This window comes from Triturus cristatus, chromosome 7 (genome assembly GCF_964204655.1).
Source record: "Triturus cristatus chromosome 7, aTriCri1.1, whole genome shotgun sequence".
NCBI lineage: Eukaryota > Metazoa > Chordata > Amphibia > Caudata > Salamandridae > Triturus > Triturus cristatus.
In genome coordinates, this window is record NC_140590.1 from 1,749,754,607 (window position 1) to 1,749,778,031 (window position 23,425).

General features: G+C 47.2%; 1 protein-coding gene across 1 annotated transcript in view; it reads right to left on the bottom strand.

Annotated features, from left to right (window-relative positions):
- Positions 1-250: 250 nt before the first annotated feature.
- The window catches only part of LOC146812991 (C-type lectin domain family 2 member A-like), a 176,295-nt gene continuing 153,120 nt past the window's right edge, over positions 251-23,425 (bottom strand). The window contains exons 4-5 of the mRNA XM_085620011.1: positions 9,128-9,234; positions 251-2,932 (exon numbers count right to left, since the gene is read on the bottom strand). Of these exons, the coding sequence (XP_085476137.1) occupies positions 2,776-2,932; positions 9,128-9,234 (264 nt within the window). The 3' untranslated portion in view covers positions 251-2,775. The remainder of the gene's footprint in view (positions 2,933-9,127; positions 9,235-23,425) is intronic.

Here is a 23,425-nt window from a genome sequence, read left to right on the forward strand (position 1 = left end):
GGCACCACCAACCATTTCTCTTAACGCTGAGGGGCTGCAGGGAGCCCAGCAGACCCCCTCAACTTAAAAAAAAAAACACAGTGAGTCTCCTGGGTCATTGAATCCATGACCCCAGGTCAGCTTACAATATTGTTTAAAGCACTGAGCTGGAGCTGTATGCTCTGCGGCTGGAGTGCAATTCCCTTTTGCAGTTGGTTCTATAGCTTCACTTTGTAGCATGAAAATTGTTAAACAAATACTCAAAGACATGTTTAATGTGTTTTTTTAATGGTTTATTAAAAATTGGAGAATCTGTCTAGTATTCAACACTGCAATGCGCGAAGTTATAAAAATATAGATTTGATGAGTTATTGGTGACTTTACATTTTACTTTAGGTTTTAAAAGTCTTACAAAATCACAATTTCAACTTGATTCTCCCAGGGCAGGAGCTTAACATTAAAAATCTCTATAAGCCAACTCATGTGTGTGTACAAACACACAAACAACCCCCCCCCCCAATCCCTAGGGGTGAGTTAGAGCTGCATAGTGCACATAAACAGTTACGGAAAACTTAGGGCCTGTTTTACATCTTGGCGGACAGGTTGATCCTGGGGCTCTATGAAGCATCATACACAGAGCAACTGAACCCTCCGTTGATGTCTGTGGTTTTATAAGAGCCATATGGTGAGCAATGTCTAAAAGTTAAAGCAGTGCATTAGGATACAAATGGCTGTTAAACTCCTCCCGAACAAAATTTTCAGACAACAAGTCCACTTTGCCTTGGTTTTGCTTGGGTGTTGTGCTTTTTTCAGTTCGGCTCCACAGGAAAAGCCTGGTGGTCTCAAACAGAAAAATTAAAACAAAAAGGTTTGCAGAGTAGTTGCATGAAAGATGGTGGCTGCTCATGGAACTTTTAGTGCTTCCATGGAAAATCTCAGGTAGATGACGACTGAATTTAGCGGGTGGTATTCTGCCAGGGCAGGGACAATTATTCCTTCCGCTCCCCTGGTGGACTGCAAGCCACCCGCCAAAATCTAACTGAGGCCCTATGGTTTAAAAAACCTTGAGGCTGTTGAAAAAAGTCAGAGATTCTTCTTTGTTAAAACAGTCATGTCTAATTAATAGGAGTATTTTTTGTCGAATATTTACATTCTGATTAATTAGTGATAGATCTAATTTTGACGGCTAAGTGACTCTCCACAGGAAAATAATTTCTTACTGGACTCTAGTTTCCCTAAACAGGCACAGAATATGCTATTTTCCATTTGATTTTGGAAACATAAATTGTCCAGCCTTTCACTGACTCCAAAGGGGCTCCACCTTGTTAGGACCCATTCGGAAATTGGCCGTTGTTATTCAATGCATCTTAGCAGGTTTGAAACATGAGAAATGTGGAACACAACATAATGGCTCTCATCAGCCTTAACCCCTTCGGTGCCCATGACGAGCTGGACTCGTCATGGGCTGCGGTGGCGCTGTGCCCATGACGAGTCCAGCTCGTCATGAACTCCGCCCGCTAATGGAAGGCGCGGCACTGGGCGGGGAAAGGGGAAAGGGGCGGGCATGCAAGGGGTTAAGATGTCTAAAATAGCTGTGTTTCTTGAGAATGTCTTTTTATTACATATGCACTGCACATATATGTATATAATACAGTCCGGATATGAAATCAATTTCCATTATCACGTCCTAAATCGGCTTTAATTAGCAGGGCATCCCTGCAGTGATGCTTGCTGAAACCTTTATCAATCTCATGCCAACTGTACTTTAGTTAAACTTCTTAAGCTCTTGCTACTGGCAGGGTGCAAACTCTGCGCCCTTTGTACCAGGGCTGTCACCCACCAGTACTGTGTAATTGTACGTTAAAGGCAAAGGAAGAGAGACTAACTGAAGATCAGACTTTACAGGGCATGAAACCGCACAGAATTGCCCAAAGTGCAGGTGGTAAATGGGAGTATTGGCATCGGTGTGGGGCAAGGGTAGAAGGAAGGTGCCCCTGCTAGGAAGTATTGTAGCAGGGCGAGCACTGCCTGCTTTGGTGCTTGCCAGAGAAGATGGCTGGGCAGAAGACCTGGCTGCTGTGGCAACTGAAGATCAAAGACCATTCGTCTTTTCTAGTCAGTAAAACTAGTTCTAGTGTTTCCACATCTGGGATAACACCCACAAACACCAGACCATTTGTGACCGGGCAGTAGGAAATGCCATCAGGGAGTTTTGCTCACTCTGACTGGGCTGGAGTGCCCTAAAATGCTGCCACACACATCTAGAGGTTTGTGTCAGGAAATCTTCATAATGAAATACATAGCCATGAGGGGCATAGGGGAGAGGAGTTGGCCTAACGGCTAGGGCAGTCGACCCCGAATCTGGGGAACTGGGTGCGGGTCGCGGCAATGACGCTGAACATCCTGTGATTCTGGGCAAATCACTTAATCTCCCTGTGCCTAACAAAAATGAATGAGTCCTCAAGTAAAGCAACTGGTGCTCGTGTAAAGCACTCTGATACCCGATACGGGCCAAGTTTGCACTATATAAAACTCCATAAAATAAAATAAAAAAATAAGTAAATAAAAATATAGCCACAAGTAAATAAATACACATATTTCGACCTCCTTTGGTCTCATCAGCACAGCGTAACTCATGCATCCGCAAGCATGGCCAATGTATCCCTAGCGGCCAGGAGCCTATCATGCCTGATGTATGAACCCATTCACTAACATGCCTTTCCAGCAAGACAAAAGTGAGTTTATCTGCTTGCCAAGTAACTGTGGATATGTGCACTATGCATGCTCTAAACACCCCTAGTAAAAATGCTGCATGTTCAATGTTCTTTTTTTACGCTTTGTCTCATATGGGGCCACTTTGGTGCAAGTCCAGTGCCTTATTCTGCCACACCCGGCACTTCTGACGGTTTTTTCATTCAGATACGCACACTCTGAGAAATCTTCCACTGTGAACCTGTAACACCAAGAAAACATAGTCAGGAATGAGCTTCAATTTGCAACAGCACTGGTCAAATGTGACTAGAGGCTTGAACTCAAGTATAGCTAGTAAATAACAGATCACATGGAAAACTAGCATGCAAGTTTACAGCTATTAGATGGGCCATGTCGGTGTATTGGCTGCTAGGTGCCTTGCAGTAGTGGGGAATGGATGCAACAAGCTCCATGCCAAATGTATCATGTTTCAGAAGCGTGTGCCTTAATGCTTTTGTAAGTCATTTTTCAGAAAAGTAGCCAGGTAAGGAATGCGGACTGGCAGAGCAAAGGTCCTACCATTGAGTTAAATCACCAGAGGGTATGTGGGAGGCCACACCTCCTACATACCTACTCCACCCCCACTTCCGGCTAGTTGTTGGGCTGGTGGCGGCAGCCGAGAAAGAATTTAAACTGGAAGCTCTCCCGACGCTCTGCAGAATTAAGGTCTGCTTGCTGCTTGTTGGGCAGGGGAAATTCGGGGAAAGTATTGGGAAAACATTTTTAAAGCATTTTTTTATTTAACTGTAACTGATTGCTGAAATTTTAAAACGTGTTCTTGCGTATTTTAACATTTTTCAGGCCTAATTGCTTCTTCCAGCGTTTCCGGTCCGTCACGGCGCTTGTGCCGCTTGTACGGAGAAACGCTGTAGGTCACACCTCCTACATATCTACTCCACCCCCGCTTACGGCTGGTTGTCAGGCTGGTGGCAGGAGCCGAGAAAGCATTTAAACAAGATGCACCCCCGGACGCGCAGCGGGCGCGCCGAAGGAGCACCAAAGGCAAGCCCGTCTGCGCCCGAACGGGACCAGGGGCCGTACCTTATGCCCATTTTCATCGCTTTTCGACCAGGGAGCTGATTTCATACCAGGATAATTATTATATTAATGATATTACCCGCTCTAACCTAAAGAAAGCAGATATTCTGGCCTCCAGACACACTTTTACTGAAATTGACATCAAAACTCCTCCTACACTCAGCACGCCTTCACAACCTGCCTCTGAAACTCAAAACCCAGGAGTCAAAGGGCCTTAAAGTCTACTATCTGAATACTCGATCTATGGTGAGACACCAGCTGGAAATCTTTCAGCTCTTAGACTCTGACAAACCTGATATTCTTCTTCTCACTGAAACATGGTTGACTGAGGAATATGCCCCTGACATCTTGGTTGCAGTACAGGACAAGTACTATATTCTGCAGGCTAACCGCCCCCCCAGGAAAAGCTGGTGGTGGGGTGACAGCTATAATTCACCAAGACCATCAATTTACCTCCTTAGCGATCACGGGCTTACCGTCAGTTGACAGTTTAGTTTTAAAATTTGAAACCCCCCAGCTACCTTTTATTTGTGCCATCTTTTACAGACCTCCTCATCATATGCCTACATTTCCTCAGGCATTGGGCGAAATGATATCCCACTTTGCCATTAACAATGTTAGAATTCTGATAGTTGGGGATTTCAATTACTGGCCTAATGATGAAAGGGAGTGCCCCAGCTTGATTGAACTGACAGATCTTCTAACTGGGATGAATTGCACCCAGCATGGTAAGGTTGCAACACATATAAAAGGGCATACTCTTGACCAAATATAAACATCCAACCTGGAGATCTCCATTCTATTGATTTCTCCCTGTATTTGGTCCGATCATCATCTAATAACCTTCTCCCTTATTGATGCCTTCCCTTCAAAACCTGAACATTTAAGGAACGTGATGTCAAGAAATTGGCAACGTATGAACACTGTTCAATTCAGATTATTGCTAACTGACATGGCTCCATCTGCAAAGAAGGCATTCCAGACCCAGGCAGAGAGCATCTAGACTTGGCTCAAGCAGGTCAGTGACCGCGTTGCTCCCCTTAAGAAAACCACAATTTTGAGACCCCATGATGCCCAACAATGGTTTTCGGACGACTTAAAAAACAAGAAACTTATTTTAAGACAGGCCGAACGCAGCTGGAGACATCACTATCTCCCTGACAAGAGGGCTATATATGTAGCTCTCCAGAAAGAATACAAAAAGGAGATTCTCTGAACCAAGGAAGATTATTTCTCTAATAAAATTCTTAATTCATCTAATAAACCCAAATAAATCTTCTCTATTGTGAATGAGCTTTCTAAACCAGACAGGATCATGCCAAAGCCAGTCCCTACACAGACCCTCTGTGACTCCCTTAATTCCTTCTTTCTTGAGAAAATTGCATCCATTAAAGCTAGCATTCCCCCCTCTAGTCTCCCTATATCTGACCCGAACATTTGTCAGAATGAACATCGGATGGATCAAATTCCCTTGATCTCTAAGGAGACCTTTCTTCATTTACTCAAAAAGGTTGACTCTGGTTCCCCCAATGATTGTTGCCCTCCTCATATACTTCGAGAAGCTTTCTCCATTTGTCCCGACCCCCCTCTTTCATTCCTTAACAATTCACTTAAACGTGGCATTATCCCTGATATATTCAAAAGTGCGGAAATCGTCCCTATTCTGAAGAAACCGGGTGCGGATCCGTCAGTTCTGAGCAATTATCACCCCATTTCCTTGCTGCCCTACTTGTTTAAAGTCCTCGAGGCATAAGTGGCAAATTGCTTCAGCTCATTTACTTAACACCATCAGATCTTGGACTCCCATCAGGTAGGTTTTAGACCTGGCCATTCCACTGAATCTGTTATACTTACTGTTTTGGCCGAACTATGAAGAGGAGCTGATAACGCCATCCCCCAGGCCCTGGTTCTCTTGGATCTGTCAGCAGCATTTGACACGTTGATCACGATATTCTGGTTGACCGTGTCAGAAGTGCTCGGATCCAGGGACTGGGGGTGAGATGGCGTTCCTCCTTCCTCGGTAACTGCTTCCAAGCAGTTCGGTTGGCTAATTTCTCGTCCAACAAGAGGGAACTGACCTGTGGGGTCCCTCAGGGCTCCTCTCTTTCCACCTACTTTTTAATTTGTATCTTCTCCCTTTAATTCGATCTCTGAGAGAAAAAAGGATTGGGACATTCAACTACGCTGACGACCTCCAATTGGTGTTTGAAATTAATTCATCAGCATCGTCAGTTATTCACTTTCAATCTACCATGATCTTTATAAGTGACTGGATGAATCACAACCAACTCAAGTTGATCTCTGACAAAACTGAGCTGATTCTTACAGGTGGCTCTGCCAATCCAAGGCATTCCAATTTCTGGCCATCTTCTTTAGGCAACCTCCCGGAGCCTACAAACTCTGCCAAAAGCCTAGGCATTGTGATTTCTAACGATCTGTCAATGAATGCGCAAATAGGCTCAGTAGTTTCTGCAAGTTTCTTCCAACTACGGAGAATAAGGAAGATTCGTCGATTTCGGTCTAGGGAACCTTTGACATTGGTTATTTTAGCCTTGGTTATCTCCCGACTTGACTATGCTAACTCCTTATACTGTGGCATCCCTGCCTATCAACTTAGACGTCTTCAGTTGATTCAAAACCAAGCTGCCAGACTCATCTTCCACCAACCAAAATGGCAGCATGTGACACCCATAATGAAAAACTTACACTGGCGTCCCGTGGCCAAAAGGTGTGTTTTCAAGCTGGGATGCACCATCTTTAAAGCTCTTCACGGCAACAGCCCTGATTTTATTTTGTATAGGATTCAAAGATATATCCCCTCCCGGGATTTGCGCTCCTCACATCTAAACCTGCTGATCACTCCCTCTTTTAAATGCAAAAAGCATGGAGGCTCAAGATTTGCTGTCCTAGCTCCACAACTTTGGAACTCTCTCCCTGTGGAGATGAGACTGATTACTTCTTACGCACAGTTCAGAAAACTGCTCAAGACTCGTTTGTTTGCTCAATCAAATAACATTTAATCTCAGTTTCCTGCCTCCTTCTTTCTGCCTCATCAGCGCCATGAAACCGTTTGGTGTACGTGCGCTTTATAAATGTTTTTAACATAACATAACACAGAGGGAGAGGAAAACATGAGCTGTGAGTCATATAGGAGAAACAGGGTCTAGTACTTTGCTGATTACCGTCAAGGCAGCAAAGTGGAACTCCACACATGGAGTGCACTAAAGAATAAAATGTGAGGTCTTGAAGACCACCAAACAGAAGATGGATTTGGGTTTATCAAATGGAATGACCGCAAAGTAATTTAATGAGGGTGGATCCAAGCCGAATTTTAGGGATAACCACCAATTATGAAAATGAGACTATTTACATGAATTGTATACAAATTTATGTTATGCAAAAATCCTGAAAATGTGTTCTAGATCTACGTTGGGTTTTCGCTGGACACCCCTTACATGAGCAATGTAAAAGAGTTATAGAGAGAGGAAAGAAACTGCTAGGATTAAGGTGGGTGCTTGCAAAAAACAGGCTTTGTTTTCACTTTACACCTTATTTGTAAGCCCCTGTTTGGGGCTTCATCACTAAAACAGCCCTTGCAATGGGTGATGACCATAGTTAACATGCAACAACCTGGCCAACACTGGCCTGCAGAGGGGATCGGCAACGGACAGAAGCAGGGATCAGCAAGGCAACACATTACACAGTTGTCAGCAAGGCCTAAAGCTATCTTCAGTGGCAACCCGACATTCTATTGTTAGATAACTCATCAGGACTTTAAAACAGGTAACTCATTAGCTCAAGTACTCACCGTCACAGTAACCCCATAAATCTTTCAATTGAGAAGAAGCGAGGGGTCCCATTAAAGACAGTATGTATGGATTTTTCTGGAGAAGTAAGTAGCCTCTCTAACAAGGCGGCAGGCAATAGGCCTGTTGGTGTACGAGAAATACGGACACCTTGATCTTGCTGACATATTAGTATATTACCAAGGACTTCCAACCCTACTGGGATTACATCTTAAGTGTCTGAGATAGAAAGCAAGACCCCAGATAAAATCTTCTACCTTGATAATGGTGGCAGCGACCCAAAGTGTGTATCAAGGGTGACTGGACAAGTGTTATGATACTATTAACAAATGTGTTCATTATATATGGGAAAGTTGATCTTGGAGTAGATAATGAGTTTTAGGCATTACCATCCTGTTTTGTTCACCATAACAGGTAAGGAGATGTAGTGCATATGGAGACGGGAATTCAACCTTTAGAGTGTGCAGCTAGATCGCCATCCAGTGATGTGACCGCAGGTTAAAATGACTGTTATTCACATGAACATACCCAGTTAAACAATCTATACATGAAATGTGATGCACCTATCGCTCCAGAGTCCTAGGCTATGTGTGTGTGTGCTGTACTGCACCAAGGCCACTGATACCTTCAATTTCTCCTTGGTGTACAAAACCTGCATTTTGAAAAAGTCATCCATGAAAATTACTGCTAAGATGTGGGGTATTATTTACTATGGGTTTGCACCGGAGCTCGAGTGCCACAAAGTGTCAGAAAACACTGTGCCAATTTACGAAATTGTGCAGCTCTGCACCAGTGCCCACAAAATCCTTGATAAATCTGAGCCTAAGCCCAGCTTTACTGAGGGCTTGTGTTTCCTTGAGTCGCGCAAGGTGACGCAAAGGAACACAAGCCCTTAACTGGGATTTACTAGGCCACGCAAAGCCACCTTGCGAGGGTCTGTGTGGTTTGGTATATCCTATCTAATGCAAGGCAGTGCATTTGGGTGCCTTGTATTACCCTGTGGCAGGGAGGAGTTCTATGGGTGGATCATTCACACATATCCATTCATGTGTGTTTACACAATCCCAGATTTACAAACGATTGCACCAAAATAGTGTGCCTCCCTGACCTAGGTGTAACAATGGGAAATATTTCCAATTATCCTTGTTACTTCCTCTCAGTATGAGCGCTACATTCTGTAGCATGCATACAAATAGGAAATGTCTTCCAGGATTGTTTTAAAAAACAAGCCTGTTTGTAACGCAGGCACCCTTGCTGCATGGCACAGGGGTGCCTGCGATGGCCCTAGGCAGCCACAACTGTGCAAGAAGACAGAAGAAATGTGCAATATCTTGGTAGATAATGGTGCATATCTGCTCTTTCCCTTTCACGCAACACAGCAAATTATCTTGCTGCATCGTGTGAAATACTGGTAAATCTGCCCCTGTGTGTTTTACTAGGGGTGGGTCACTGTCTGGTACTTGCCCAGCTAGGGACCTGTTTGAAATGTCCTCAATAAGTTTATAAGATAATTTAAATGTGAGGCAGTGAGGTGAGCCAAAGATTTAACTTACAGCTTATTGAATAAGGTGCCATCGACCCACTTCCACGGCTGTTCAGAAGAATCCCTCTTGAGGCCAATCCAATGGTCAGCAGTCCCTTTGTAACGCATCATGAAACTCTACAAACAAGACAAAAAGTGCCACACCCTGAAAGTTAATAATTAGTGTTGAACAGGATGGTTGAGTTTAACCCCTTGAGTGCCCCGCCCTTTCCCCCTCCTGTGCCGGCCCTTTCATTAGCGGGCGGGGTCCATGACGAGATAGTCTCGTCATGGGCACAGCGCAACCGCGCTCCATGACGAGACTATCTCGTCATGGGCACAGAAGGGGTTAAGGGCGCAGATCAGCAGAGAGAGTTTATAAAAGGAATTAAGAAAACAAATAATAATAATAAGACTACAAATAAGAAAACAATACAAAATCATCTTGGTTTAAGAATACGTTTCATTATCGCAATGAACTAGTCAACCTTGAGCATTGCATTGTATTTTAAAGAATCACGCATTTACTGTGAACAGCGAGGCTTTTCAATTCAGTCATGATTGCAAACCGTGCCTATTTTATTTTATTTTAATTCTAGTCGTGTTGTTCCTGTAATGCATTTTGAACTGAAATATTCCTGCTATTTCATATTTTTAAAAATATTAATTTTGCAGGTTATGCTTCTTGTAATGGTTTTAATTACGTATAGAAATACATTATAAATTACTTCAGTAACAAAAATATCAGGCAGTAACCCAGAAAGTAGACAGCAGTTAGCGAATAGTAGTGACCTGCAGTGAAGAAACAGTGTACTGCCTGAAACTCCACATTTCGATGGTTTACATGGTCAAGTGGTCATTGAGATGCAACGAGAAAAGTTAACATAAAACGAAGTATCCCATTCTTCAGAATGATCGGTTTCACAATCTGTAGTGGAGATTGACATTTAACCTTAGTAAGGCAACAACATTCAAAACAACATGTGTTGCTCAATCCTGCACTCTTTTACTTCTGGGATCTTTACATAAACAGTGCACTAACATCCCTCATTCACTCATTGCTACAATCATCATTAGAGTAATAGTCGCCATATTGCTTTTAACTCTATGCCGTTGTGGCCCTCGAATATGTTCTAATCAACCCAGGTTGATTAGAACTTAGGGAAGCGTAGCTGGTAGTCTCAGTGAAAATAGCCACTATTTCCATCCACAGATGAGTTGTAGGTCTCAGAGTTTCGCAAAGCAGATCCCTCATTTACCCATTTCTCCATTTTTTATGTCTCACATGCGCTGCATAGGAAAAAGACCTTCAGAAATAGATTCAGTTTTGCAGTCAAAAACGTGCACGCATTGCATTGCTTTGAATGGTAACGCGTGCACATTTGGCGATTCCCTTGCGGGAGCGAGCTTTCAAACCATCTGTTTATAATTAACAGATGGTTCCTGCTCGCTCCGCAATGGAAACAGGCATAGGCCCCCTCCTGCCTCTCGTCAAACTTGTTTTTTTATTTTGTACTTTGAGCGCGAGGCGTGCGTGCTTGTCTCCCTTTGCATTTATCTTCAGGGAAGTTACCTGCAGAGATAAATAAATGATTTAGACTATGCCATAGCACACCAGTTTAGATCACCATTTTTATAGTCTTCCCAGCATGTTATCTGTCTAACTGTGCTTGAAACGAGACAATATTTGACTGGTACTTCTCTTAATTTGCTGATTTAGATAGTATCTGTGTGTTTTGCTGGAGTAGAAAAGGTCAGAGCTCGTCCAGTGTCACTTGAGTTCTGCGGGAGATGTCACACTCGCTCCCCTTCTCGTGCACGCCCAGGTGAAGCGCAGTTTTGACATTATGCAGGTTTAGAGCTGAACAGCAGCCTTAATGTGGCAGCTACAAATGTCAGGGGGCGGTGTCTCAGCCTTCACAGCTTGTGCCCTTATTATACCTCAGTGCTTTAGGTGACGTGTTTTTGATGCCATTCTGTTCTGTGTTGAATGCCTGGCTTGGAGAGAGCAGAGTACAGCTTCCAGGTGTGCCAGCCTTTCTTCAACGGGTATCTTGTGAAGCTGCAATAACAGCTGGTCTCGCCCTTCATGCCACCGGATATAGTGTCCTGCCTTCTTGACTGTTTTAAGGTTCATTGAGGGTCTCGATGCCATTCTTGTTTGCTGATCCGTGCCCATCACTCTACCATCATCAGTGGTATGTCACGGCACCATTCATCGCCAGCTTTAGCTTCTGTCCCAGCATGAACTCTGAAGCATTGCCACCGCTTTTCAGTGTTTAAGACAATTAATTCTTGTGGTTATTAGAAGGTAAAAACCAAACTTTCCAGCACTACGGAGGACTGTGGCTTGCCTTCATAAGACACCTCAGGGTTGTTCAAAGCCTTCAGTAGACACAGTACAGGCTGCCTAAGATCTCGCACAGTGAAGCTTTCTTCCCACTCTTAGACCATCCAGGGTCATAGGTCCTCTCATCCTTAGCACGCGCATTAGCTGCGCCCATGTTCTGTGGCATTTCTTGCCAGTATCGGACAGTTGCCAGCGTTCTTCATGGACGTCTAGCCCAATATGGCTAGCGTTCCGAAATGCTCGTCATCACTCGCACTGATATGCTGGTCGTCTCTTTTGGCCACGAGCTTCCTTTGTCAAGAGTCAGGAGGGCTAATGACTACGTCGACTGAACGCCCGAGAGCCCCTGGCTTGTGATGGCATCTTCAGGTTTCATTGTTCGGTCCAGAGGCATATACGCTTGAGATGGCGGATGGTGGAACCTTTCGTACCGCCCGCTAATGCAGGACGCTTCTCTCAAAAACCGCTACATTGAAGAAATCCAAGTGTAGCAACTAGGCGGTGTATCAGAACCATGTGTGCCTGGCTCTTTAGTAGTCGGTATATTGTAGTAATTAGGTAGACACCCACTCGCTGTGTAATGTTTGCCTTCCTTGTGATATTCAGCACCAGGCTTATACTGGCACTGAATATCACAAGCAATAAAAGACACTAGTTACTTTATGCAGTGACTTTGAGTCCGCTGTTCAAGCAGGACACGGATTAGGGATGAATTTACAGGACTTTGGCTTCCGAAAGAACACTGTCACATCGAATGTTGAAACGACAGACTCTGCCCAGTCTCAACAAATGTCCTATTCCGGTGACTACCAGGATTCAGTTTGTGGACACACTAAGGGCTTGTTGCCAGCGGGACCATAATGTTGCAAAATAATTCGATGCCTATAATCACCGAAGATAGGCTGTCAAACGTCATAACAAATGTCGAACCACCTGCTCCATGTTGAGGTCATAGAATTCAGCTTATACATCAAATCAAGTGCTTCGACACTGTAAATCAAGCCCTAGAGAGGAAATTCGCATCTTCAGCGAAGTAGATGACGACAATAGCAGAGCACAGTGTGAACAGTGCTGTGCGCCATTCCGAGGTAAACATCAGCGACGAGCCCGAGAATAGCAAATCGAATTTAGAAAGGACACATTTTCAGTACCGAAAAGCACTATCTGGTCCTTTTTGCCATGCTGTGTATATATAAACTATGTGCCAAGAGGAGGCAAGTACACCTTTATTGATTAGGATGTGCGATTTTTGTCGAATATATTGGCTTATTATTTTGTTTACCCTGTTTAAATGTCACCCTTATTGTTTAGTTAATGGGGTTTTGCAGCAGTATACCTCACAAGTAACGTTCGTGTGCCAATGCATTAATTTGTACCCTGTGCAGGGATGTAGAAAAGTTACCTTTTAAACATTTTTATCCAAATTTGTTAGATTTCTACATTTAGTTCAGGCCCTCGCTCAGCCATAGAATTTACAGACAGGACTGAGCTATTTCAGGATTTGACAACATCTCAAGTGAGACTGGCTCTTTTCATGGGATATCAGAGGGGGAAGGGAGTGATTTGCTCTAGAAACAATGAGCCGTAAGTAGATTATAAAACAAGCATTGGCATAGCCAATAGGTCTCGCCTTTGGGACCTTATAAGTATTTAGTTATGCAGCACAATATCCTTGGTGCAACAACATCAACTGTTGCCAGGCTAAATACTTATAAGGTCCCAAAGGCGAGACCTATTGGCTATGCCAATGCTTGTTTCACTGGCATCTGCTATGGGGTGGGCCTTCAGGCAAATGCCAGAGCATTGCAATAGCCCTCACGGCAAATACTGATGCCAAGTCTAGTAACCTGGTGCATTTCTACAGTGCCTATGGGCGGGTATATAGGGCCAGCAAATGTACTTCCAACCTGCAAAGATGAACGCTATTTCGAGTTTGCTCCATGTCGCCTGGGTCCTCCAACCAAAAGCGTATAACTACAGGGTAACTCCAGACCATGTGCTTGAAGTCTGCGTTTACTAGGGCACATCTGAGACAATCTACCTCATTCGTCCCAGTATGTATGATTAGTCTGTGGGGCATAAGACAGGTGGTTTGCAGGTAGTTAAACCTTGTGTAATTGAATCTAGTATCCCTAGAAACTGTGCGATTGTTCAATCCTTCGTGGCTATCCTAATTAGCTTTGAAAGTCGACAGGCTGCCTTTGCCCATTGAGAGGAGAGTCTTGTATAGCCAGGATATCAGCCTGCGACCTCTTCCAAATGAAAGGAGCACCTATTTGTGGTTTTGATTGCCCTCCTACCCAAAAATCTCACCAACAGCACCATCGCTGCATATACTAGAAACTGATCCTCGGGTAAGCCACCCGCCGCAACCATAGAGGCAAAGCTCCTAAATATGCAATCTTCACAGCAATCACCTATGGTGACAATCCCTACGTCTGTCCTCATTCTCCCTGCAGTGAAAAATCCTCCACTTGAAGTGGGCAAACCAACCAACACCAGAGTTGGGCCATTCAGTGGAAACTGGTGAGTTTTGGTAACCACCCTCTTCAAGCTACAAAGTGCTATTTTTGTAATTTTGAGAAGTTTAGCTTGCTTGACTGGGCACACCAAGGTGCCCATCAATATTGCAGTTAGCGCCCTTTCCTCGTGCTGCTCACCTAACTATAACGTTAGTTTAAACTTTGTTTTTTTCAGTGAATATGTGGAGTTTTTTTTTTAACATAAGATATTTTGCTACCATATGTGAATCCACCCTCCACACGCCGGACAGTGTAGCCAAACTTCCACATGCTGGCAACCCAACAATTGGCCTTTGGGCCCCTGGGACCTCATCCCCAGGGCCAAATACAATTAAACAAGGGAGGGAAGTGCGACGCCCCCTACATGAGCCTTGTTAGGCCTCAGGAACCTCATCCCCGAATCGTATTAGGCTCTGGGGATCCCATCCCCTAGAGCTGCATGACCCCCATCCCGAGCCTCATTAAACCCTGGAGACTGCAGCCCCCAGGGTCTACGTATTTTCAAGGGAGGGTACCAACACTGACCTAACTATACTACTCAGTGGTGACCGCCACTAGGTTCATATATAAATATATTCACTGGAAAGACCAAAGGTTACAGGGGTGTGATAGTTAGGCTCAGGTTTCACTCGTACAAATACAGTGAAATTCAGCCAATATAGTTAGTGAGCTAACTATAACTCACACACCCTCAATGCACTGCTTATGACCAGTAGGTAAAATATATAAATATATACTTAACAAGCAGATTACTAGTAGTACGTGGGGAGTTTTTCTTGATCAGCCAGTCAGTGAGCAGAAATCCGATCAGTGAGCAGAAATCCGAGCCTGCAGTCAGCATCGTGGGACATCTGCGACGTCATAGAAAACAGTTGCGCTGAACTGACGCACCTCGTATGCTCCAGTCTCTGTGATTGGCCTTGTTTCGTCCTTAACAAGTGCCGGTGTGACGGCAGGAAGAATTTTATTTTGTGGAATACGACGGGATGCAGACCCTCTCGGATCATCGGATAAAGACTCAGAGTGCTGAGACGTGCATGTTGTTCCGATATTAGGTGAAGTCACTCCGGTGCTGTTGGGATGGCCTTGGTATGCAGTGGCTCTCCTAACTGTTAGACAGTTAATGTTTTTGAAGTCGTACATGCTTCTTGTAGATGCTTACGCATTTTATCTTGAAGCCATTATTGATTTATTGTTGTCCATACTCATTGGCTTGTGGCTGTGTATGGGATGACTGTAAGGTATTAAGTCACTCATGGTTTTGTTGAGCATGAGACAACTGTCACTCGTTGATTCATGGCGTGCATGAAATGACAGTAAAATATTAAGTTAAATTAAGTCATTCACTCGTTTGTTGTAGTGCATGAGATGACTGATAATTCACTCAGTGATGCTGTGTTGAACTTAGTGATATGTAGCAATGTTATGTACATCTGCTTTTAAATTGCAACGTGTTATATGTGTTGAACTTGGTGATATGTACCAATGTTATGTACATTTGCTTTTAATTTACAATGTGTTATATTCTAGGTTGATACTGGATGTCTATTTTCATTTTACAGTGTAGTTTTTGGGAGGTTACTGTGGTGTGTGGTTTATAGGGAGGTGGATTTCCCCTTTACAATGATTTTGGAGGTTACTGTGGTGTGTGGTTTATAGGGAGGTGTATTTCCCCCTTTTGGGAGGTTATTGTGTGTGTGTATGGTTAATAGGGAGATGCATTTCCCCCTTTTGGGAGGTTATTGTGTATGTATGGTTTATAGGGAGGTGGATTCCCCCTTTTGGGAGGTTATTGTGTGTGTGTATGGTTTATAGGGAGGTGGATTCCCCCTTTTGGGAGTTTATTGTGTGTGTATGGTTTATAGGGAGGTAGATTTCTCCTTTGGGAGGTTATTGTGTGTGTGTGGTTTATAGGGAGGTAGATTCCTTTACAATGATTTATAGGGTGGTGTTAAAGTCTGATTTGATATATAATGTGTTGGACCTGTCAGCCCTTTGGGTGGTCCCTCCTCATCATTATTTATTTTGTCCCACTTTTGCCTCAAACCCTGTTTGAATTTTTCCTTTTTGGGAACCACCAGACTTTTTAGTGTTGCTGCAGATTCAGGGAGCCATTTTAGCTACCCCTGAAACTTCTGTCTGAGGGCCTGGAGCACAAAATGGTGGCCACCTATGACATCACCAGCATCCACTGGAACCTACCAGCACCTTCCAGAACATTCCAGAACTCTGTGACAGTTGGAGGCGGTTTAGAATGTTGGGAGGTTAAGACAGAGTGTTGGCAGTTGGAGCTGGCAGTTGGCACCTGACTGGTGAAGAGAGAGCAGCACAACAGTGAAGGAGGAAGGAGTGAAGCAGCAGGGGTGGAAACTTGTGCCTGGAGTGGGGTCCATAAACCCACCCTTGATACTTGTCCCTACTGATGGATCCCAGCCCATAGCCCTGTGTGGGAAGAAGACAGAAAAACTCATCCTAAGGACCTGAACAGCAGGAACAGGCCTTAGAAGCAGAAAGCAGCAAGATCCTGACCTGGAAACTGATTTCCCTGGAATCCGGCGTCGAGTAGCCTAAGACCTGGGGCCCGAGGTGGAGAAGCGGCGCTGACTGAAGAAGCAGACGTCGTACCCGGAGCCGCCTGAGGTCGTGAGAGGGCGCCGACGGAGGTCGTGAGGAATACCAGAGGTCGAGGAGGAAGTGAACCGAGGTCGAGCGAGCGGCGTCATCGGAGGAGTGAAGTCCGCCCTCCGGAGTCGTCGGAGACCGAGGTAGAGGTGAACCGGAGGTCGGGAGTGAGGATCGCACTCCGGAGTCGCCCGGAACCTGAGAGGAGGAGCACCGGAGGTCGGGGGTGAGGATCGCACCCCGGAGTCGCCGGAAGTCGACATCGAGGCCAGGCCGGCCGACGTCATCGGAGCCGAGAGCGCCATCGGACCGGAGCCGCCCGAAGTCGACACCGAGTAGAGACTGCCCGACGCCGTCGAATCGGAGGTCGAGATTGAACCGAGGCCGCCGACATCGGACCGGAACCGCCTACCGGCGTCGTCAAAGAACTGACATTGTGCCGAGGCCGCCGAGACCGAACCGGAACCGCCTCACGGCGTCGACACGACTCCAGCGGCGTCGGAACATCAGAAAAAGGGCAGTAAGTGGAGTAGAGGGCGCCTAAGGCCCTGTGGAGACCTGAGAGACTGCTCTAAGGGGCTAGGGAGGTGCTGAAACCAACCTGACTGTGCCTGGGGTGAACTGGGACTAACCTAGAGAGGTGGTGTGGAGAGAGAAAGCCAGGGCTCTGGTATTCCCCCCTTGATCTACCTCAGTTTAGGCCTCAGCCTTGTCCCAGCCAGGGAGTAGAACCCCTCAAGCCTTCCACAACCCTACAAGCTGTGCCTGGGCCAAATCAGCCCTTAAGAATTGAAAAGTGATCTGATTACATGAGTGTTGCTGTATACTTTTAATTATTTATTGGGGGTACTGTATTTATTGAGTTTTTACCTATTTATTGCTTCACAATATTTATAGGTCCACAGGACTTGATGGTGTACAATATTTATTGGTACAGTATTTATTGCCTCAGAATATTTAATTGCCTGTATTACCTGCACTGATATTTATGTCCCTTGTATTTATGATCACCCCTATTTATTGAATCTTCAGATAATATTTATTTAACCTGCACTATTTAAAATTGTATATTGTGATTGACCTATTTATTTTTTTCCAATCAGCAACTAAGAGAAAAAGATAAAGAAGAATATTTTCATAATTTTTACGGTGTAGAGTCGTTTTTGGAACGGATGCACGCATGGTTATTGTATGGGTATATTGTATGCTTAGCACGGTGCCTGTTTCCTGACCACTCGAGCCAAGCTACCACAGTGTGTTCGGGGAGTCCACCACCACCCTGCGGAGTGGGAGTGGGCTGTTTCCAACATAAATTGGTGTTCAGCGGTGGGATTGAGCTGTGCCTACGTATACTCAACAATAACTGTGGGTAGTCCATAGGCCTACACCGGGAGTTTTCTCAAGAGCGGCCTTCCTAATTGTGGGTTTTTGTTTTTTCCAAATTTACTCTGGTGGTGGGAGGAGGTATTATTAAAGGTACCCCCCTGCATTGTTACTGCACAAAACCTGTCCTCTAACCTGAGTGGGCGAGATGGAGTTTGTACTAGAAAATCTAGAAACGTACACTGTGGCCCAACTCAGGGAGTTTTGCCAGCGAGAGGGGGTGTACTGTCCCCCAGGAGCAAAGAAGGGTGCACTCCAAACCAGCTTAAGGGCTTGGGGGGAGGCACGCAGGGAAAGCAAGGCTGAGGAGGAAGACAGGGAGGGAGAGCCTGACCCCGAGGGGGCTGAGATGTACCAACCTGAGGTGGGGAACCTGTCAGCAGGGCCCAGAACCATTTCTAGGAAGGGCAGCAGTGCCTCTAGCGGTGGCTTGTCTGAAGTGGAGCTAACGGACCGGAGGGAGAAAAGACAGCTCACATGGGACTTAGCAAGGCTGGAAAAGGAGAAGGAGGAGCAGAGGATGGCCCATGAATTACGACTGAAAGAAATAGATCTTCAGATCTTGAGAATCGGGGCACAACCTGTTCCTAATGGTGGCAGCCAAACCCAAGAGATCACCAGGGAATCCAAACCTTACCTGCCAAAGGACATAGTGGCTAGCTATGGAGTGGGCGACGATATCGCCAAGTGGCTAGCGGCCTATGAGGTCTCACTGAGGGCCCATGGGGTTCCGGAGAAGTACTGGGGAGGGGGATTGTATAAGTACATGCCTCCAGCTGGTAGGGATGCTTTATTGGCCCTCGAGGAGGATGAGCAGACCCACTACCCCACCATGAAACTGGCGCTCATCAGAAAGTTTGGACTAACACCTGAAAAGTACAGACAGAAGTTCAGGGGTAGTCACAAGCTGGGCACGCAGAATTGGGTGGACTTCCTGGACTATGCGAAGAAGGCAATGGAAGGTTGGATTCAGGGCAGTGAAGTGAGGAACTACGAGGAGTTGTTTGACCTAGTACTGAAGGAACACCTGCTCGAGAAATGTTTCCCTGAACTGCGGCAACACCTGGTGGATAGCAAGCTGACCAGTCCCCGGAAGCTTGCTGAGGAGGCGGACATTTGGGCTAGTACCCGGGTGTCCACAAGGGGGACTGGAGGGGATACTCAAAAGGCCGGACAGGGCGCCCCCCAGAAGAAAGAGGGAGGGGAAAAGAAAAAGGAGTTCTCCAAAGGCCCCCAAAATAACTTCCAAGGGAAGGGAACAGGATTCACCTCTAAGGCTAACCCACCCAGAAACCCTAATCCTGGCCAGAGTCAGCAGCCAAGGGTTGTCCATTGCTACGAGTGCGGTGGCGTTGGACACTATAAAGGAGATCCAAAGTGTCAGAAACGATCACCCCCTCCCACTGGAGGAAAGACCCCCGGAGTAGCTAGTGCAGTGCTCGGGGAGGAGATGCCCTTAACTAAGGGAAGGGAGTGGGCGGGTGTCACTTTAGTGTCCCTGGGAGAACGGGAGATGGTTCCTAAGATCCAGGTGCCCGCAAATACCGCAAAGTATGGGCAGTGGATCACCATCAACGGCCAAAGAGGGGAGGCTCTGAGAGACACAGGAGCCAGTATGACTATGGTGCGTAGCCAACTGGTGTCTCCAGAGCAGGTAATTCCCGATGTACTCCACCCAGCCGCGATGGCTGACGGCAGAACAGGTCACTATCCCGTGGCCGAGGTTCCCTTTGAATGGGGGGGGGTTGCAGGTTCACTTCGAGTTGCCGTAAGCCCTGCCGTGCCAGTCGATTGTCTGCTGGGCAATGACATGGAGCACAACGCTTGGAAGGAGGTGGAATACCGGACTCATACCGAGATGCTGGGTACACCTGACTGGGCCTGTGTTAGCACAAGGTCCACGACTACCCGAAGAGGGAGTTCATTCCGGCTGGAGCCTGGAACAAAGGCCCAGCCAGCTGCCAGTCAAGGGAAGAACCGAGGACAGGAGGAGCCTGCCTCGGCGTCCCCACCCCGTAGGACGGATAGGCCACCGGAGGTGGTGGACCAGGAGTCTGCGGTGGGGGACGTTACCAACCTGGAGGACCTACCCATCCCGGCCGAGTGGCACGTGGAGGGAGGCCCGTCCAGGGAGGAATTCTGCCAGGGCCAGAGGGAGTGCCCTACCCTTGAGGGGCTGAGGCGACAGGCCGAAGCCCAGGCAGCAGGGAACGTTGAAGGGAACTACAGTGTTTACTGGGAGGATGGCCTCCTCTACAGTGAACCCAAGGCACCCCTACATGGATCGTCACGAGCCTTGGTAGTCCCTCAACGTTATCGAGCCTTCCTTCTGGAGTTGGCTCACGAGATACCATTGGCAGGACACTTGGGGCAAGACAAGACCTTCGCCCGTCTTGTCCCACACTTTTATTGGCCTCAGATGAAAGTGTCGTCCGATACCTACTGCCGGACATGTGTGTCTTGCCAAGCCAGTGGGAAAACAGGGGTGAAGCTGAAAGCTCCCCTGGAACCACTTCCTGTCGTTAGCACCCCCTTTGAAAGGGTGGGCATCGACATTGTGGGTCCATTAGATCCGCCAACTACAGCTGGTCACAGGTTTATCCTGGTTCTGGTGGATCATGCCACACGGTACCCAGAGGCAATACCTCTGAGGACCATAACAGCACCTGTTGTGGCAAGGGCCCTGATGGGAATCTTTACCCGAGTGGGTTTTCCCAAGGAAGTTGTGTCCGACAGGGGGACCAACTTCATGTCAGCGTATATGCGGGCAATGTGGAAGGAGTGTGGAGTGACCTACCGGTTCACGACTCCTTACCACCCCCAGACCAATGGTCTGGTGGAGAGGTTTAATAAAACCTTGAAAGGCATGATCAGAAGTCTGCCTGAAAGCCTGCGGAGGAAATGGGACGTCCTCTTACCCTGTTTACTTTTTTCCTACAGGGAAGTGCCACAGAAGGGAGTGGGCTTCAGCCCCTTCGAGCTTCTGTATGGGCACCCTGTACGCGGACCTCTTAACCTGGTGAGAGACGGCTGGGAAAGAACTCCCAGAAAGCTCCCCCAGGATGTGGTGAGCTACATGCTGGCCTTCCGGAGCCAAATGGCTAAGTTGTGGAAGCAAGCTTCTGACAACTTGGAAGCCAGCCAAGCAGTGATGAAGGCGTGGTATGACCACAACGCTCACCCGGTGGAGTTGGAGCCTGGCCAGAAGGTGTGGGTGATCGAACCGGGAGAGCTTAGTGCCCTCCAGGATCGCTGGTCAGGACCATTTGAGGTGTTGGAGAAGAAGGGTAAGGCTACCTACTTGGTGGACCTGAAGACCCCTCGTCAGCCCCTGCGGGTGCTGCATGCCAACCGCCTCAAACCCCACCATGAGAGGCCCGAAGTCATCTTGATGATGGTGACTGACGGAGGAGAGGACGTGGAAAGCGAGCCTCTCCCTGATCTGTTTGCGTCTCAAGAGAAGGATGGGTCGGTGGAGGGAGTGATTCTCTCCCCATCTCTAACTCCTGAACAGCAGGAGGGCTGTCGCCAGGTCTTGGGGCAGTACTCTTCGTTGTTCTCCCTTGTCCCGGGTAGGACTCACCTGTGCGTCCATGACGTGGACACAGGAGACAGCCCACCTGTGAAGTCCAAGATCTACCGGATGTCAGACAAGGTGAAGGCCAGCATTCATAGTGAAGTCACTAAGATGCTGGAGCTAGGAGTGATTGAACCTTCTAGCAGCCCCTGGTCTAGTCCGGTGGTGTTAGTACCGAAAGCTGCACCACCGGGTGCCCAACCAGAACTGAGGTTCTGTGTGGACTACCGGGGACTGAATTCAGTGACAAAAACTGATGCTCATCCAATCCCTAGGGCGGATGAATTGATTGACCGGCTGGGAGCTGCCCAATATCTAAGTACCTTTGACCTTACTTCAGGGTACTGGCAGATCTCGTTGACTGATGGAGCAAGGGAAAGGTCAGCCTTCTCCACGCCCAATGGCCACTACCAGTTCTGTGTGATGTCCTTTGGGCTCAAGAACGCACCTGCCACGTTTCAGCGCCTGGTAAACCAGATCCTCACCGGAATGGAGAGTTTCTCTGCTGCTTATCTGGATGACATAGCCGTCTTCAGTAACAGCTGGGAGGATCACTTGCGTCACCTGCAAGCTGTTCTCCAGGCCCTGAGACAAGCTGGATTGACGATCAAGGCCAGCAAGTGCCAGATCGGGCAGGGGTCGGTAGTGTACCTTGGACACTTGGTGGGTAGGGGAGCGGTGCAACCCCTCCAGGCGAAGATCGAGGCCATCATGGCCTGGGAACCCCCCAAGACACAGACTGAGGTCCGAGCATTTTTGGGCCTCACGGGATACTACCGCCGCTTCGTGAAGGGGTACGGTACCATCGTAGCCCCCCTCACGGAGCTCACGTCCAAGAAACAACCTCGACGGGTAGTCTGGACGGAGGCCTGTCAGCAGGCCTTTGTGAGATTGAAGAAAGCCATGTGCGAGGCCCCGGTCTTAAGGGCCCCAGACTTTTCCAAGGAGTTCATTGTCCAGACAGATGCATCAGAACATGGCATTGGGGCAGTGTTATCGCAACTCAACGAAGAGGGTCTGGATCAACCCGTGGTCTTCCTATCCCGGAGACTACTTCCCAGGGAACAGAAGTGGAGTGCAATAGAGCGTGAAGCCTTTGCAGTGGTATGGGCTCTGAAGAAGTTGCGGCCATACCTGTTTGGCTCGCACTTCCTGGTTCAGACCGACCACAGACCCCTTCGTTGGCTGATGCAAATGAAGGGGGAGAATCCCAAGTTGTTGAGGTGGTCTATTTCCCTACAGGGGATGGACTTTCAGGTGGAACATCGGCCTGGAGTGGACCACGCCAATGCAGACGGTCTCTCAAGGTATTTCCGCCTTAGTGATGAGAACTCCCAAGGGGTTGGGTAGCTCTCCCCACTTTCAGCTGGGGGGGACGCGTGTTGGACCTGTCAGCCCTTTGGGTGGTCCCTCCTCATCATTATTTATTTTGTCCCACTTTTGCCTCAAACCCTGTTTGAATTTTTCCTTTTTGGGAACCACCAGACTTTTTAGTGTTGCTGCAGATTCAGGGAGCCATTTTAGCTACCCCTGAAACTTCTGTCTGAGGGCCTGGAGCACAAAATGGTGGCCACCTATGACATCACCAGCATCCACTGGAACCTACCAGCACCTTCCAGAACATTCCAGAACTCTGTGACAGTTGGAGGCGGTTTAGAATGTTGGGAGGTTAAGACAGAGTGTTGGCAGTTGGAGCTGGCAGTTGGCACCTGACTGGTGAAGAGAGAGCAGCACAACAGTGAAGGAGGAAGGAGTGAAGCAGCAGGGGTGGAAACTTGTGCCTGGAGTGGGGTCCATAAACCCACCCTTGATACTTGTCCCTACTGATGGATCCCAGCCTATAGCCCTGTGTGGGAAGAAGACAGAAAAACTCAT